Source organism: Galeopterus variegatus, unplaced genomic scaffold, assembly GCF_000696425.1.
Source record: "Galeopterus variegatus unplaced genomic scaffold, G_variegatus-3.0.2 Scaffold343, whole genome shotgun sequence".
In the NCBI taxonomy this organism is placed as follows: domain Eukaryota; kingdom Metazoa; phylum Chordata; class Mammalia; order Dermoptera; family Cynocephalidae; genus Galeopterus; species Galeopterus variegatus.
The window spans coordinates 332818-352469 of record NW_007726454.1 but is presented as its reverse complement, the minus strand read 5'-3'; the positions used below and the strand labels follow the sequence as shown (position 1 = coordinate 352469).

Below are 19652 nucleotides of genomic sequence, written 5' to 3'. Positions count from 1 at the left end.
TTTTGTTTGAGCAAGATGAAGTGAATATTCATAGATGAGGCTGATTATATAGGAGATTTTGTTGATGACTGACCTTGAGTTCAAGAGGTCATGGTAGAAGTGTTTTAAATGATGGGTATGAGATCAGAAAACAAGATGTGTATAACTATATAGGAATTAGAATCCAGGGGATAAGGCTTGAACTTCTTGTAGGAATTGATATCTCAGGGAAAGAGGGGGCATGATGAGATTAGTCCTGATGGTCCTAAGGCAGATAGTTTAAAGGTGAGTGGGGATGCTGAGAGAAGTGAGAGTATGGCTCTTCCCAGGCATGCACAAATTTCTGGGACTCCCACGTAACTCAGGCCCTTCGTCATGTGGCCTCCAGCCCCTTGCTAATCTCATAATCATTCTCCCCTCTCCAGCCTCCATTCACTGTAGTTCCTTGCTGTTTCTGAGATACTGCAAACACATTCCTACTTCATTGCTTTTGCGTTTGCTGTTCCCACTGTCTGGTCTGCTCTTTCTGAAGATATCTATTTGGCTTACTCCCTCACTTTATTCAGGTTCTGTTCAAATTCACCTTATTAGAGAGGATGTCCCCCACCATCCTAAATAGTCTGTATAATCCCCTCACTTCTGATTTCTCTCTGTCCTCTTATACTGCTTTTCCCCCTTTTTAACATTTATTACTACCTGATTTCATCATTTAATTAATTAATTTAACTTTTTTGTAGCTACTCCCACCAGAATGTAAGCACCATGATAGAGCAAGAACTTTGTTTGGTTTACTGTTTATCCCTGCCACCTGGTACAGCATCTGCTATGTGACAGGCACTCAAAGCATATTTGGTGAATGAATTAATAAAGTCAGAAACAGCCCTTAGAGGATGAGAGAACTATAGTATAGTGATTAAGAGTCCAGGCTCCAGAGTCAATCAGATGAGTTTGTTATTTAACTTTGCTCCCTTTCAGTTTCTCATCTGCAAAGTGGAGCTGATACTAGTACTTACTTCAAAGAGCTATTAAGATTATAAATAAAATAATGTGTGTAAACATTTTACAAAGTACCTAATACATAAAATCTCTGGATTGCCCTTTCAGCATCTTTCTTTTCTTGGTATTAGAGATTTTATTTACTTACCAGGCTTCTGACTCCAATTTTCCCCAGCAACCAGTTTCTTGTCTGGGACCTTTCAACTTTCTTCTGCCCACAGACCAGCATGACTTTAATGCCGTGGCCTTTCTGGGGAATACCCTAGACACCATTTGCTATACTTCCCTCATATCAAAACTTACACTTGCCCCCTTCTCTGTAAGAACTGTGCTAAGTTTTCTAATACAATGTTAATCTACCTGGTAAAGTAATTCATGCTCAGGTATTAGAGTCTGTTAATGTCATATCATGTTATTCTTGCGAGTTTTTACATTTAATACAGGGACTATTATCCTTAAACTAAAGGAAACAATGGTAAGAATAATATGAAGTGACAAAAGACTGCTTTTTTTTTTTTTTGCATTCCTCAGCTCATTTCATATAGGCGACTGCCAATTTCATCTATAAGTTAGAGCAGCTCTGCGTATGTCTTATCATTCTTTCCAAGCTTATGGTACTTAACGTGAATTTCCCTAAACAGAATCACAGAGGTTTAGAATTCGGAGGGACCTTAGAGATTATTTGGACCACAGGTTTTCAACTTTTTTTCTTTTTAAAGTGGCAAAGCCCTTTTCTCAAATGAAATGTTATGTGTAAACTTAATATATAGATTAATAAAGGCACAGTTGATTCCTAAGCCCAGAAATCCAAGCCATGTAGGTCTCCTTTTGTTGTCTGGGACAATCCCCTGAGGGCACCTCCATGGAACCCTTAAGGCTCCCCAGAGTGCTGCTTTAAAACCACTAATTTAGACGGCCCTTTCATTTTTCCAGCTGAGGAAATACGCCCAGAGAGTTTGTGTTACAGGGTAAATTAGTTGGATTAAGAGCAGTCCTCACATGTTCCACACTTAGGAAAACGCTATTAGACAAGTAGAAGTTCTTGTTTCTGAAGCACATAACTTTTATCATCTTATTCCTTTTCATCAGCAAACTTATATTTGTACATATTACATACGAGACACTTTCTATGACTGTAACTGCTACAAAGAAATACGAGACATAACCCTTTACCTTAAGAAAGCAAATAGTCTAGTTGGGAAGATAAAACATGCAGTTGAAAAGTTATAGTGAATTTAAATAAAACTTTTAGACCTGAGATGTAACAAAGCAGTGTGGAATTGATTGAAAATAAGTAATACCGATAATAAGCTCTATAGGAGCTCAGAGGAGGGTGAAGTAACTCCATTTGAGCTAGAGAAGGTTTTAAAGAGGAGGTATGACTGAACTAAGTAGGACTTGGCTAAATAAATGGGTGTAAGATGATATAATACTGTGAATAAGAGCAGAGCTTTGTTTGAATTCCAGCTATGTCACTTACTGAGCCTGTTACTTCATCTGAGAAATAGGGATCTTTGGGATATATGTTAATTAAGGACATAGTAATTAGTGTAACATAAATCCCAAAATGTCAGTAGTTTATCACAATGGGAGTTTTCCCCCCTTTTATCAGTGTCCATGTTGGACAGCTAAGTGGTCACTCAGGGACCCAGGTTCCTTCTTTTTTGGTTTCTACCTCCCCTAGATCTTTGGAGTTCTCTTCATTCAGCTGGCAGTAGGGAAAGAGAGAGTAGAGAATTCCACTGGGGAGGTATTCAGGGTTTGGGCCTGAAAGTGGTAGACAACTCTCTGCGATTTTCTATTGGCGAAAATTCAGTCATAAAGCTATACCTAAACACAGAGGATATAGTTAAGTTATATGCATAATTTTGAAAGGAAATAAATTTTAGTGTTTACATAGATGTCTCTGCTATCTCAGAGTTCTTCAGAAGGTTGGGAGAAGTGTGACATGCTTAGTATAGTGTATAGCACACAGGGGTATTTAAATGTTCTTTTTAAGGAAGAGGGAAATTTATAGTTTTGCTGAGTACAGATAATTCACTAGATTTTTTATTAACATTTGTTTTAACCTCCTTTTTGGAGAGATATCAATTTATTTTTGACTCTTGGTAACAATGATAACTAATATTTAAAATGATTCTTCTTAGTAAGTTCTTTTTTTTTCTTTTAGCATGGTGTTATTGCTACAGAAGATGAAGAATATTTTATTGAACCCTTAAAGAATACCACAGAGGATTCCAAGCATTTTAGTTATGAAAATGGACATCCTCATGTTATTTACAAAAAGTCTACACTTCAGCAACGGCATCTGCATGATCATTCTCATTGTGGGGTTTCGGGTGAGTGAGTTTGCAGCTTTTAGAAAGCATATTGTATTGTATTGATGCTTTCTCTTCTGGCAAGTATGGTAAGGTTAATTATAAGAGTAAATAGGAATTTTAGGGATTAGAATTATAATGTTCAGAGCCCTCTTAAAAAGTGTCACCTATCAATAGATTTAAGTCAATTCGGAAGCTCTTTAAGAAGTCCTTAAAATACAAGTCTCTAAAATTTGATTTTTTTTTTTTTGCTGAAGATAAGAATAAACAGTTAAAAAAAATCCTCCTTTCGTGTACAGGCCACCTATCAATAGATTTAAGTCAATTCGGAAGCTCTTTAAGAAGTCCTTAAAATACAAGTCTCTAAAATTTGATTTTTTTTTTTTGCTGAAGATAAGAATAAACAGTTAAAAAAAATCCTCCTTTCGTGTACAGGTGTTTCATAGTATTCTGTACTGTTTGATTAGCTTGATATTTTCATGCTAGCAGCAGGAATCTAAATACTTGAATAAGACTTGAAAAGTCTTAAGATAGTATTCAAAGGTAATAATAGCATTGAATTAGGATACTATAGGAATACACAGTAGGGACAAAAACCTAGACTTCAGTTGTCAAGGGAATCTTCATGGACGAAGTGACTTTTAAGTGGAGGCCTGAGGGAAAAGAGAACTAGCTGGGCAAAAGTAGACAGAGCAGTTGCTAGGGTGTTCCACACAGAGAAAACCACATTTACAGTGGTCCTGAGCCAAATGAGAGAATGTCACGTTCCAGAAATTGAAGGTTCATATAACTAGATATTAGGATGTGGGTTGGAGAGATACAGGTGAGGTTCGTAGTGTTTGTGAGGAGAGGTTGTGAGAGATGAATCTGGAGCGATAAGAAGGGGCCAAATCATGAAGGGCATGTATTGTAATCCACGTCAAGGAGTTTGTTTATACTTCCTATGCTGGAAACCAATTAAAAGGTTTTAAGGAGAAGGAATACTGTAATCAGATTAGTGTTTTAGAAAGGTTATTCTGGTAGCAATCTGAGACTGAAGTAGAGAATAGCAAGGCTAGTGGTAGGGAGTTAGGAGGATGTTGGTTTAAAGATGAGAGAATTTAGAGGAGTAGTGGATATAGCATAACATAGTGGAAAGAACGAGGCTTTGGTGTAACTTTGGACAAATTACCCACCTTCTCTGAGTGCTCATGTTAGCACACAGTTACTCAGTCAAATTGTAGCTATCATTATTATTAGGATGACTCTTTCCAGTATTTAAAGAGCTATTACATTATTTATTTATTTATTTATTTATTTAGATTTGTTCTATGTAGTTCTAGTAGCTGGAACCAGGAGCAAAAGGTTTCAGAGGGAGATTTGAGCTTAATGCAAAGAAGTGTTCACCAACAAGTAGATTTCATAAAAATGGAATGGGTTGCCTTGTGAATTAGTGAATGCATCATCCTTTTGTTTCTTTTCCATACTCTTTATGAGCTCATTTTCTTCCTCAAGTGTTAAGTGTTCTTTGATGTTCTTTGCTTAACTGACTGTTGTCATTGTGTATACTTTCTTCTTGAGTAATCTCTGAGGGTTTTAATTATGTGAGATACTTGCTGGTCAAGAATTGTTGGTACTAAAAATGTCCACTTAAGTGACTACACTTAAAACATGAAGTAAAAGTTCAATAGTGAATAATGAAGAAAAAAAAGGTTCGATTGAGTTATTGTATTAAACAATGGAGCTAAACATTTCATTTGAAATCAGTTTATTTTATCTTATGTTTGACAAAATTTAGGCTGTGAGTACAACCATATATAAATTCCTTAAAAACTAAGATTCAAATATTTAGTTGTTTGTTGTGATATAATTTTCCCATCATTTTTTCACAATGACATTCTTCACTTTATGATCATAAAAAGATTGCTTTTTGCAAAAATATTTAAAGATTTCATCATACACTGAAAGGCATCTCTCAATCCTTTGATATGCATATTATTCTCTTCTGAAGTACCTATCACGTTATTTTAACTCAGACAGATTTTATTTTTCATTGGTTTAGGATGAGTCCAAGACTTCTCCAAATCCACTTATTACCTTCATAAAATTCTGTCCTTTTTTGGGAAGATTTTCTCCTTCTACCATCTTTCCCCTGGATTACTAAAATGATTTTCTAAACAGTTCTCCCTTTCAATCCACATTGTTCACTAACCATTTCTATTATCCCTCATACCAATCCATTTAGTTCAGACCCTTTTTATCACTGTACTGACTTTCTAACTTTTTCTGTCTCCAGGTTCGCCTTCCTGTTTTTAGTCAAAATCTGTCTCCTAAATATTGCCGTATCACACACCTTCAAACACTTCACTGGTTTCCCATTAGTGGGAATATAGTAGTAGTTCCCTGAGTTTTGGGGAAATGTTACTAGATGTTTTTGAAAAAAAGTGTTTTGTGTTTTAGTAAGTTTCAGAAATGTCTGGCTAAGAACTTAATTGTAACACCATGTCAACAGGATAGGTCAAGTGAGAAATGTGAATTTATAGGCAGACATTGCCTGTTAGCCTAGTATCAGAAACAAGTTTATGTCAAAATATAAGATTTGAAAACCCTTTTGATACTGGGGATATTTATCTCATATTCAGATGTGAATTTTCACATTCTAATTAAATTTAAACTATGAATTAAAAAATTTCATATCTGTTCTTTTTAGAAAGTATCTGGAATTCTTAGAAAAAATCTGTTCTTTTTAGAAAATATCTGGAAGAAATATCTGTTCTTTTTAGAAAATTTAGAAAATACAGGAATAAAAGGAAAAATAAAGAAAATGGAAATCACTCTTATTCCAGTACCCAGAGATAACTGAATATCCTTCTAATTCATTGATATAGATATTTCTGTGTCTCTATACCTGCATTATCTACTTATATATTTATTAAATAATATTCATGTGGCATCTATGTGTAAGGCTATTCTATGTGCTGGGGATGCACCAATAAATCAAGCAGAAAGGTGCCTGCTCTCATGGAGCTTATATTCTAGTGAGGAAAGACAGACAGTTAATTAAGTAAGCAAACAAACAAATAAATACATGGCCACCTGTCAAGAAGTAATAAGTGCTATGAATGAAAAATAAAGCAAGTCTATGAAATTATTGTGAATGGATATATATATTCAAGCATTTTGATATTGATCAAAAAGTTAAAATGTTATTGCAAATGGCAAAAAGATCAATATATTGGTTTTGGGGTATATTGTGTTGTATATGCTTATGGAACAATGTTTTCTTTAACATTCTTCACTCTACCCAAAATTAAATTGAGCAAAGCATATGCTGCAAGTATCATCTGAAGAACTACTAATCTTTATTTTGAAACAAAACAAGTTAGTCTTGTATTATTCCATTTTAGGTAAAAAAGGTATTAGTTACAGATTATTAAGTTTAACAGTAAACAGTCAATTAACAATTATAGAATGAAGATATACTTTTGTAATGAGCTAATCATCCTGGACTAATGTGGTTTTTAAATGAAACTGATGATGCTATCTGTTGATTTTATTCACTCAATATATATATTAAATATTGGATATATAATTATATATGATATGTATAGTAACTTTGATGGGCATTCATAAATAAAAAGATACAGTCCTTATATTCAAAGAATTTGTACTCTGATGGGCTGATAGCCAAGCAAACTAACAATTAAAAAAGCTAAAATGTTGAAAATTATGACAATGAGGATAATAATGATAATAGCACTTACCTTATACTGAATACTTATCAAATGAGAAACACTAGTACTAAGTGTTTATTGCCAAATCATGTCTAATTCTTTTCACAATATTTTAAATAAAGGTAAGGAGAAATTAAATAGCTCAGAGAAGTGGAAATGATCAAAAGAATGGAAATTAAATCCTGTATTTAGGCATTTAAGCTGTCCAGCCAGAGAAAGAGACTAGTCGTGACTTGAATACATGAGTGGTTTTCTGATCACAGAGGACTGAGCAGGAGAAATTGGAGTTATGTTAATGCAGAAAAGATTTTGTCTGTTTCATGACAATATTACCACAAACCTTGTGGCTTAAGCAACATACTTTTATTACCTCACAGTTTTTGTCAGTCAGGAGTCTGTGTATAGATGGGATATCTTTAGCCTCAGCCAGGGCTGGGTTTTCATCTGGAATCTTGACTGGGGAAGAATCCACTTCCACACTCTCATGGTTGTTGGCAGCATTCACTTCTTTGTGGTTGTAGGTAGCTTTAGTTTTTGGCCGGTTGTCTGCCAGAAGCCACCAGCAGTTCCTTACTATGTTGGGTTCACCAACATGGTTGCTCTCTTTCTCCAACCCATCAAGGGAGAGACTACTAAGACAGGTACTACAATATTATATAACATAATCTTGTACTCATATATGTGTAATCACATGCATCCCATCATCTTTCTGTTGGTTAAAAGCAAGTCATAAGTTCTATCCACATTGCAAAAGAGTGTGCACGTCAGGAGGCAGAGGTCAGGGGGTCTCCTTAAGAATCTGTCTGCCACAGTTGCATATAGGAAAACACTGGCTGTTGTGGGGATATACTATGAAATAAGAAGTGCTATGTCTCTGTCCTTCTTGACTTTTAGGAATAAAGACACTTATTTAACTTATGAGTTTCTAAAGTATTTTACTGATACTTTTCATGATCATTTCTGTCTCTTATTTCTTAAAATTTATTCATCCTTCTAAAGCAATTTTTAAAAGAGAAAGGCTAATGAAGTTAGAAAAATGAGAATAGTGCTACTTTCAAGTATGTCATATATAGAACTTTTTCTCACTTTTTCAGTAAGTGGATGTTAGAAAAATTTTCTATTCAATGTAAGGAAATGGAAATGAGGTATGCAGAGGACCTCTATCTGCTCAAGTTTATCTAATGAAGATGAATGTAAATAAGGCAAGTGTTTACAAATGCCATAGTACTAAAACATTTCCTCTGTACTTAAAGACTAAATGTCTAGAAAACAAAGGACACACTACAATCCACACTAAATGTTTTTTTAAAGCAAATTGTGCTGGAATCATGATCTTTCAACTCTCCTATCAACGTCCCTTATCTCTAGACTTTGGTAAAGGAATACTTTGGGTACTCTGTCGGTATAAATAGTTGTAGACTGCAAAACTAAGTGAAAAAAGTAATTCACAGCCTTTTAGAATTGAGGTTTCTAGAGCAGTGGAATTAGTTCTAATTAATATAGTTTAATAAAAGCATCTAACGTTAAAATAAATGCTCAAAAGCATCTTGGGAGTAGATTTCTGCAACATCACTGTTCTCCATCAGAACTGTCTTAGAGCTGTTTCAAAGTTTATGCTCTAGGTGATTTTTAAACTGTAAATGATTTTTAAAAGTATACTAAATTTAACAGTAGTATGATGTAATTACTGGAATAATAGGAAATGATTATTTGAAAATTCTTTTTTATTAAGTAATTCATTTCTTAGATTTATTTTGTTTTCTTAAGCAGTTAAATGTTAACATTAACATTTTTTTCAGATAACATGATTGTTTTGAAAAATTTTTTAAGCTTAATTTTCTCACTACTGCATTCCCTTACCCTCTTCCCTTACTTTAAAAAATCTTAATACAGGGCTGGCTGGTTAGCTCAATTGCATAGAAAGTGGTGTTGTAACACCATGGTCAAGTGTTTGGCCCCCCTTACCAGCCAGCCAACAAAAACAGACACACAAACAAAATAATCGTAATACATTAGAGAATTTATGAGAAGCATATCTACATGAAAGATCTATAAATAAGTATGTTTAAATAGTGAACCTATCCGAATTGGTTGTTTTTATTGTAGACCTCATAAGAAGTGGCAAACCTTGGTGGCTGAATGACACATCTGCTTTTCCTTCTTCACTACCAATTAATGACACACATAGCCACCACAGACAGAAGAGATCAGTGAGCACTGAGCGGTTTGTGGAGACATTGGTAGTGGCAGACAAAATGATGGTGGGCTATCATGGCCGCAAAGACATTGAACATTACATTTTGAGTGTGATGAATATTGTAAGTTTGATCCCTCTATATAATGTTTTACTTAGTAGTTTGTTGTGTTTTTAACTAAGGTGATGGATTTTTACTTTTAAATAAATAATGATAAGAAATCACCTGTCTAAAATAATAAATTGTTTTATTAATGTTTCAATTCCATAGAAAATAAAGATGATCTTCTTGTTCATTTTCAGATAACATGATTTTTTAAAATGGTTGTTAGATTTTATTTAAAGGGTTTTCTTTAACTTAAACATCGTCTCACCCTCTAATTACTATGTTGTAGTTCATCTCTAGGAGAAAATATTTCTTGATGTAGAAAACTTGTACCTTTTTCCAAGACCTCTTGAGGGTAGAGTTCTAAGTGATACCGGGTAAAAGAATGCCTTTTAATGTACATAATGGTTAAATTCATAAACAATTATTTTGTCACTTTAAAAAAAATGAAATTATTACCCTATAATTTTTGTCTGACTTTGTGTCTTTTCTTATTTTCTGGAGGTCAGGTTGCCAAACTTTACCATGATTCCAGCCTAGGAAATGTTGTGAATATTATAGTGGCCCGCTTAATTGTTCTCACAGAAGATCAGGTAAGAATAAGTTTGTTTATGAATCTAAGATTCTTAACAGACAGGCTATAGAATTATTTATTATAAAAGAATATGTTTTATTATTGCTCTTCTTAGGAAGTTCTAGCTGGATATGATTTTTAGTTCTAAATATTTAATATTTTAGGCAAATTTTAAATACTTTACAAAAATATACCTCTTATGTTAAAGCTATATATATATATATATATATATATATTAGCTATATGTTTCAGTATGAGTATGAGTATTTGCATGGCATACCTTATAATAATGGTTTTGATTGGTTTTGTATGCTGATAATCTTGCATATGTTCACATTATCATTAAAGCTGAAAGTGGAAAGAATGTCTCTTCAATAATACACAAAATAAACTCTAGGTCAGATATTACAGAGATAAAAATTGGCAAGAGATTATTCCTAGAAACCACTGCTTCTAATTATAGTCCCACTTTAGTCTTCAAAAGTTTTAGCAACTGACCTTAGTAATTTGTTTGGAACATTTCTGGTATGCATGTTGTATTGCAGCCAAACTTGGAGATAAACCACCATGCAGACAAGTCCCTCGATAGCTTCTGTAAGTGGCAGAAATCCATTCTCTCTCACCAAACTGTTGGAAACACCATTCCAGAAAATGGGATTGCCCACCACGATAATGCAGTTCTTATTACTAGGTATGGTTTGTTGCAAGTATTTTTCCTTTGTTTGTTTGTTTGATTTTGTAACTATATTTGGTTCTATTTAAAGCCTCATTCAGGTAATGAGTATAGATAAAGCAAAATGGTAATTTATTTTTTACTACTGAGAAAGAATGTATTACATTGTTATTGTGTTTGCATCAAATGAACCAAATAAGAAAAAAGAAAAGATTAAGATTTAACTTAGAGATTTAACAAATAATTTATCTTCTACTGACAAGGCCTGTTTGTAATGTTTAATTGGAAGCACATATATGATTTGTTAACTGGACAAAAAAAATATGAAAAGCAAGATTAAAAAGTATGAGAAAATATATATTTAAAAAATTAAGTTATCATTCTTGGCTGTAAAATACAAGGAGTCTTCAAAAAGTTCGTGGATAGGTTTGTATTATTTTTTAATTCTATTTTTCCACCAACTTTTTGAAGTACCTCATATACTGACTATTCTTACCTCTAAGTTTATTAAAAGGGAGGAGGAGATAGGCAGTTGTTACCCAATTTACTTACATGAATATTTAATTAAAAATATTTTAAGTAAGATATATAAGCCTAAATAGGCAGATTTATTATACTTTGTGTTGAACAGCTTGTCTCTCAAGGGAAATTATGACCCGTTGATAACCAGTGAATTCATATATTGCTTTCCAGTTTTTTTTTTTTTTTTCCTTTTTGTCTTTTTTCGTGACCGGCAACAGATCGCAACCCTCAGTGTTGCGCCCGCACCTCGCTCAGCCAGTGAGCGGCCGGTCTGTATGTGGGATCCGAACCCTCGGCGGGAGTGCTGCCGTGCTCCCAAGCGGCACACTGCACCGGGCTGGCCCGCTTTCCAGTTTTACAAAACTATTCAGATACATTTTATTCTTTACTGTCCAGCAACAACTGTGAAATAGATAGCATATTATTTTAAGTAGATGTTATTTTTCTCATGTTAGAAATGAAGAAACTAGTGTAAAATAGTTAAGTAAGTCTTTCAGGATCACTCAGATAATCTAAGAGAGAGAGTAGGACTCAAACTCAGGTGATCCTGTCTTTGATTATACTATGCTGTTTTAGTTTTTTTATACTTTAATTATGATTGGTTAGAAACATTATGCTTAAATCATTTTAAGATAAGTATGTCTTTTGGGCTCTCAGTATTTAAATATAAAATACAAAATAAAGTAACAACAACAAAAAATAAGCAAAATGGAAGCTAAGTGAAACAGTCTTTGTTATCTTGATTATGTCTTTTAATTTCCAAGGCAGTACTTAACACATAGTTTGTCTGTGGTGTGCCCATTGACTCTTCATTAAGTTCTATGGAGGGAGTATATAATATATGGGCACAGAACCTTGAGGCCTAGTAATAGAATGTGAATTTAGCTTTTTGAAAAATTTCCCTGTCAACTGAACCATAGAGTTAAAGTTTGAGTTTATTTGTTTACAGTTATACATACTTTAATTGACTTCATCTACCTGGCACCATAAACTAGAAAATTTTGTTTATGACATGCTTGCTGAATAAAAACAACAGTATATGGTTCTATATTCATATGTGTTGACATATCAGTCTGATAAATTCTACAATTCCTCAGAGTCTTGTGGTCTGGAATGTTTCCAACTATACTTAAGGAATTAAAAATATACCAGGAATTATGCAAATGTAGAAACCTTTGTGTAAAAAAATATGGATATGATTAGTGTCAATGAAATTACTAGAGGAAAATTTCTATTATATACGGTTAACAAAATGATCACAGATGTTTACGTGGCTTCTGTATTTATATTTGTAAAGCCCTCCCTCTTCCCCAAAGTGCAACACACAGTGGGCTCCCAATACTTCACATTTTCATTATTGTATCTGCATTGGATTTTTACCTTTTGCATCAAATGACAGCAGTTCCATCAAGAGTGCACATTTGTAAGTATTCAATAGTGAAATACATCTGGGCAGTTAGCCACCCTTACTTTGCTCTGGCTACAACACTGAGCTGTCCAACTTGTTACTCTGAATTGGCTCAGATATTTTTCTGATCCTCTGCAGAACTCTTCTTTCCTTCTGTAAGCTACTTTGAGTGTTTTTTTGATGTCTGGGATTTGAACATAAAATTTTCTTTTTAAACTTGTCTTCTTAGGGTCAGACTAGTACTAGAAATGATCTCAGGATTTAATAGGGCAGTAGTTCAAAGAGTTCATATCTTTTTAGATTGGCTGATGTAATAGAAGTTAAAAAAAATGCCTCTTAAGGGCAGTATAGAATACTTCTTTGAATTGTTATTAAAGTCTCAAAGCAACTTGTAGCCTATTTAAAAGTCTACAATTATCTTTGTGCAGCTTTTTTTTTTTTTTCTGGTGGCTGGTCGGTGTGGAGATCCAATCTGTTGACCTTGGTGTTACAAGGCTGTGCTGTGCTCTAACCAACTGAGCTAACTGGCCAGCCCAACAATTATCTTCGAATTACTACGTCCATAGAGTGACTTATCAAAATGAAATTAATTATCATTTTTAATATTTAGGTACAGTTATTTTCTGGGGAGGGGAGAGGAGTTACCAGTACTTGACTCACCGTTATATATTTTTGACTTGTGAAATTTCACGTATGTTTAAATCATACTTCTACTTTTAGTAAAAATAATTCTGAGAATTACACAGGTTATTTTATATTAATGTTGAAAATTGTTTCATATAACTCACTTGTTAACATGTTCAGGGCTGTAACCCCACTGTTTATAGGTAAATCATGATTTATGATTGCTTGAAATGTCAGCTCATTAGGGAGAATGTATAATGTGTTTATCGAGAATTCCAGAGGTAAACTGACGGATATGTTTATCTCCACTATGCCAGATTTTGTCCCACGGTCTTAAATGTTTTAAGCAGAAAACCATTTGGAAATGTAGTCACTTAGGTGACAATAGTTACTTTTAAAAACTCAATATGTTATCTCTCTTTAGCAAATGATATCTTATTGTTTTATTAATTTAAATTTAAAACAAACTGTGCTCTGCAAAGCTGTCAGAGCACTGTGACTAGACAGAAAGATAATAAAGAAATTTTAAATGTTGTTTTATCTGGCACCACTAATATTGAATTAATACCAAAGGACATATTAAAATTATACTCATTTATACATATATTTTTTTATTTTTATATAAATACATGTGTATTTTGTATTTTAATATTTGTGTATATATGTATACTATGTTATATATAATAATTATTAATAATATATAATATAGTGAACCCCTGTTATCACTACCTAGATTTATCAAATCTTAACATTATGCATTTTTATTTTTATATAAATACATGTGTATTTTGTATTTTAATATTTGTGTATATATGTATACTATATTATATATAATAATTATTAACAATATATAATATAGTGAACCCCTGTTATCACTACCTAGATTTATCAAATCTTAACATTATGCCCTACCCAAGAGCAGCTTCATGTCACTTCCTAAAATCATATACAGTTACTTTTCTGTGTGTATGAAGTATGGGCCATCTGAGCTCTGAATACCAAAGTTAGTGCTATAATATCTGCATTTGTAGAAATATGGGAAAGTTTTTGTATATTATATTATATTATAAATAAACATTAATAGTGAAATAATGAAACTAATCTTTTTATTTTTGTGACCTGGTTTTAGTTAAAATATCAGTAGTAGTAACTTGTATTGATTACTTCTCTTGACTAAATATAATAGAATTATCTGACAATTATTAGTGTATACCTGAATCAGCTTAATGCTTACTAACTCTTCTTTAAATAGTAGAAAATGACACTATATACCAAGGTCAAGAAATGATTAACACTTTGTACTTGAAATTCTAGAAACAGTATTTAATAAGGCGAAATAGGACTGTACATATATAGTTAAAAAGTTAACTTGCTACAAAACTTGTAAATTATCTTTATTAAACTTTGTATTTAGGTTGTTTTTTTTAATTGACAGATAAAAATTGTATGTATTTATAGTGTACAACATGATGTTTTGATATATGTATATACTGTGGGATGGCTAAATCAAGTGTTAGCTTGATATACATTATCTCACATATTTTATTAAGCTTTGTATTGACAAACTGCAAGTTCATAGCTACTTAGGAATAAAGCCCTGCAATTTTAGATTAAGTTATTTTTATTTCCACATGAAGTCAGGAAATATCTACCACAACTTTATAGTCAAGCCAATTTCTAAATTTATTTTGTGGCAGAATATTCAAGAAATCCATTTATAGTCTGAAATTCAGTAGGAATTTAGTGACATAGAGTATTCTTGCTTCAATGTTTAGCAATTAGCATGAATAGACTAATGTGTACATTTTTTGGCTTTCTCTCCTATAAAGTATTGAAATCATGTTTTTACATTTTTAAGATATTAATACATAACAGTTTATATATTTAAGGTAGGAATTATAGCTTAAGTTTTTTTTTTTGGTAGCAGCTTTATTGAGATATAATTCACAGATCATGCAATTTACCCATTTAAAGTGGTTTTTAGTATATTCACAGGGTTGTGCAGCCATCACCCTAATCAATTTTAGAACATTCTATCACTCCCAAAGGAAGTCATTNACCACTAATATTGAATTAATACCAAAGGACATATTAAAATTATACTCATTTATACATATATTTTTTTATTTTTATATAAATACATGTGTATTTTGTATTTTAATATTTGTGTATATATGTATACTATGTTATATATAATAATTATTAATAATATATAATATAGTGAACCCCTGTTATCACTACCTAGATTTATCAAATCTTAACATTATGCCCTACCCAAGAGCAGCTTCATGTCACTTCCTAAAATCATATACAGTTACTTTTCTGTGTGTATGAAGTATGGGCCATCTGAGCTCTGAATACCAAAGTTAGTGCTATAATATCTGCATTTGTAGAAATATGGGAAAGTTTTTGTATATTATATTATATTATAAATAAACATTAATAGTGAAATAATGAAACTAATCTTTTTATTTTTGTGACCTGGTTTTAGTTAAAATATCAGTAGTAGTAACTTGTATTGATTACTTCTCTTGACTAAATATAATAGAATTATCTGACAATTATTAGTGTATACCTGAATCAGCTTAATGCTTACTAACTCTTCTTTAAATAGTAGAAAATGACACTATATACCAAGGTCAAGAAATGATTAACACTTTGTACTTGAAATTCTAGAAACAGTATTTAATAAGGCGAAATAGGACTGTACATATATAGTTAAAAAGTTAACTTGCTACAAAACTTGTAAATTATCTTTATTAAACTTTGTATTTAGGTTGTTTTTTTTAATTGACAGATAAAAATTGTATGTATTTATAGTGTACAACATGATGTTTTGATATATGTATATACTGTGGGATGGCTAAATCAAGTGTTAGCTTGATATACATTATCTCACATATTTTATTAAGCTTTGTATTGACAAACTGCAAGTTCATAGCTACTTAGGAATAAAGCCCTGCAATTTTAGATTAAGTTATTTTTATTTCCACATGAAGTCAGGAAATATCTACCACAACTTTATAGTCAAGCCAATTTCTAAATTTATTTTGTGGCAGAATATTCAAGAAATCCATTTATAGTCTGAAATTCAGTAGGAATTTAGTGACATAGAGTATTCTTGCTTCAATGTTTAGCAATTAGCATGAATAGACTAATGTGTACATTTTTTGGCTTTCTCTCCTATAAAGTATTGAAATCATGTTTTTACATTTTTAAGATATTAATACATAACAGTTTATATATTTAAGGTAGGAATTATAGCTTAAGTTTTTTTTTTTGGTAGCAGCTTTATTGAGATATAATTCACAGATCATGCAATTTACCCATTTAAAGTGGTTTTTAGTATATTCACAGGGTTGTGCAGCCATCACCCTAATCAATTTTAGAACATTCTATCACTCCCAAAGGAAGTCATTCCCTTCATCCCCCACCTCCTTCCCTACTACTTTAGCTGTAGGAAACCACTAATCTGCTTTCTGTCTGTATAGATTTACCTATTCTGGACCTTTCATATAAATGGAATCATATAATATATCTTCGTTTGTGACTTGCTTCTTTCAGCATAATGTTTTCAAGGTTCATCCATGTTGTGGCATATATCAATACTTAATTCTTCTTATTAGCCTAAATTCTTGAAAACTCAAGATACCTAACTTTTAAGAATGTCTCTGCTTATAGGCTATTCTTTAATGTACTTTTACAGTTTTTCATTAATAAAAAACACAGGACTTCTAAATACCTCTCAAAATACAGATGTGAAAATTGCACACCAAGTCAACTAATTTAGTCTTTAATTAAAATGGGCATATTTATCCTCTTAAGGGGTCATGACTGTTTGCTTTTGTGCTGCTGGATTATAAAGTAATTAGAATTTCCAATGTCAACTAATGTTTTCAGATGGGATTTTAAAAATAGCTATAAAAAATGTTTCTTGCTAAAACTTGGCCTATAATGTATGGATTTAAACCAGTTTTCTTATTTTTAAATAATGTACTACCAGGATTATATATTGACTTCATGTTTACAAATTAGAATGGATAGAGGAAAGTGAAATTAAATGTGGTACATTAACATTTATATGGTATTCATTTATAGATTTTTTTTTAATCCTTAAGGAAATGCCAATTAAATATTTCATGACCTATTACTAAGCTTTTAAGAATATGTTATGTTTATAGGCAGCATAGGAAGCAGGAATTAAGATTGTGGATCAATTAATTTTGGTATTTCGGCATTTCAAAGCATTTATTATTCTCCTACCACCCTGGTCCCACCCTTCCTATCTATTCCACCACCCATGTCGCTCCTCTTCCTTCTTTAGTTTCTTTTTCTTTCATCCATGCCTTGTTGGTTCCTTACTCAAAAGTGTTTATCTAGATTCACTTTCTATTCCAATCTAGGACTATGAAAAACTGGAATGAATATAATTTCTTGTGTAAATTGGGGTACTTTTAAGAGTGAAAGTGGGTGCCATCAATAGTTATGCCTGGAGAACAGGCACAAACTAGGACCTGGCAAAACAGGATTACGGTCATTCCAGGCACTACCTGTGTTTGTTTGTTAAACTTGAACTGCAAATGGAAATTAAAAAGAAACTTTTTCCTCAGTGCCTCTGATTAACGAAATACATGCAATTTAGTGAATCATTTTTGTACACACCTGGACTAAAACCTATACCTTATTTGTAGTAGGCATCATTAAGTAGTTAAAGAAGTATGTGTTGTCATAAACACTTAATTTTAAGGAATAGTAACTTTAGTATTTGTATTGGTTTTATGGATGTATTGATGTATTTATATAAGCAAGGGCTTATTATGTGCCTGATACTTAAGTGCTTTATAGATAATCATTTAAACTTTAAATAACTGCATGAGATAGGTACTGTTATTATCTTCAGTTTATAGATGATCAAGCTGAGGCATAGGAAAGTTAAGTAATTGGCGAGGTCACATAGTAATTAGTAGAACCAGGATTTAAACCAGGTGATTTGGCTACGGAGTGCTTTTTGAGGAATTGTAAGGGTGTTTAACAAAAACATAATGTGGAGATAGTGTAAGGAGGAGTGGCTCCTGTGGTAGACAGACTTCTAAGATAGCCCCCAATGATCTCCTCCTGGTATTAATGACTTTCTGTAATCTCTTCCCCTTGAGTGTGGACTGGACCTAGTTAGTTGACATCTTAACAATATGGAGTCTTCCTGGCTACGGACAAACTATATTTCTCTACTTACGGGCATAAGCTCAGAGATATTGCAGGTTCGGTTCCAGACCACTGCAGTAAAGTCAATATCATGATAAAGCAAGTCTCAGGAATTGTTTTCCCAGCACATATAAAAGTTATGTTTACACTACACCATAGTCTGTTACATGTGCAATAGCATTATGTCTGGAAAAAACAATGTAATACCTGAATTAAAAATATACTTTATTGCTAAAAAATGCTAACGATCATCTGAGCCTTCAGCAAGTAGTAATATTTTTCCTGGTGGAGGATCTTGCCTCAATGTTGATGTTAATGTTGATCAGGAGGATGATGGTTGCTAAAGGTTGTGGTGGCTATTGCAGTTTCTTACAACAATGAAGTTTAAGTTGGCTGCATCGATTGACTCTTCCTTTCATGAAAGATTCCTGTGTAGCATGTGATGCTGTTTGATAGCATTTTACCCACGGTAGTACTTTTTTTGAAATCGGAGTCAATCCTCTCAAACCCTGTCACTGCTTTGTCAAGTAAGTTTATGTAATATTCCAAATCCTTTGTTGGTATTTTAACAATGTTCACAGCATCTTCACCAGGAGAAGATTCCATCTCAAGAAACCACTTTCTTTGATCATCCATAAGAGGCAATTCTTTATCCATTAAAATTTTATCATGAGATTGCTGCAATTCAGTCTTCAGGTTCCACTTCTAGTTCTCCTGCTATTTCTACCACAACTGCAGTTACTTCCTCAACTGAAATCTTGCACCCCTCATAATTATCCATAAGGGTTAGAATAAACTTCTTCCAAACTCTAGTTAATGTTGATATTTTGACCTCCCAGGAATCACATGTTTTTCATGTCATTTAGAATGGGTAATACTTTCCAGAAGCTTTTCAATTTACTTTGCCTAGATCCATCAGAAGAATCACTATCGGGCAGGCCTGGTGGCGCACTGGAGAATGCACCGCTTGGGAGCACGGCAGCACTCCCCCCGAGGGTTCGGATCCCATGTGGAGACCGGTTCCCGCTCACTGGCTGAGCGCGGTGTGGGTGCAACACCGAGGGTTGCGATCCCGTTACTGGTCAGTAAAAAGACAAAAAGGAAAAAAAAAAAGAAGAAGAATCACTATCTATGGCAGCTATAGCCTTATGAAATGTGTTTTTTAAATAATAAGACCTGAAAGTCAAAATTACTCCTTAATTCACTGGCTGCAGAATGAATACTGTGTTAGCAGACATGAAAACAACATTCATCTCTTTGTACCTCTCCATCAGAGCTCTTAGGTGAACAGGCGTGTTGTCAATGAGCAGTAACATTTTGAAAGGGTTTTTTTTTTTTTTTTT

General features: G+C 32.9%; 1 protein-coding gene across 1 annotated transcript in view; it reads left to right on the top strand.

The window, feature by feature from the left end:
* Positions 1-19652, top strand: part of ADAMTS6 (ADAM metallopeptidase with thrombospondin type 1 motif, 6) — a 292310-nt gene that overhangs the window by 16588 nt on the left and 256070 nt on the right. Inside the window, exons 4-7 of the mRNA XM_008567759.1 lie at positions 3146-3314; positions 9113-9324; positions 9816-9899; positions 10426-10571. Of these exons, the coding sequence (XP_008565981.1) occupies positions 3146-3314; positions 9113-9324; positions 9816-9899; positions 10426-10571 (611 nt within the window). The remainder of the gene's footprint in view (positions 1-3145; positions 3315-9112; positions 9325-9815; positions 9900-10425; positions 10572-19652) is intronic.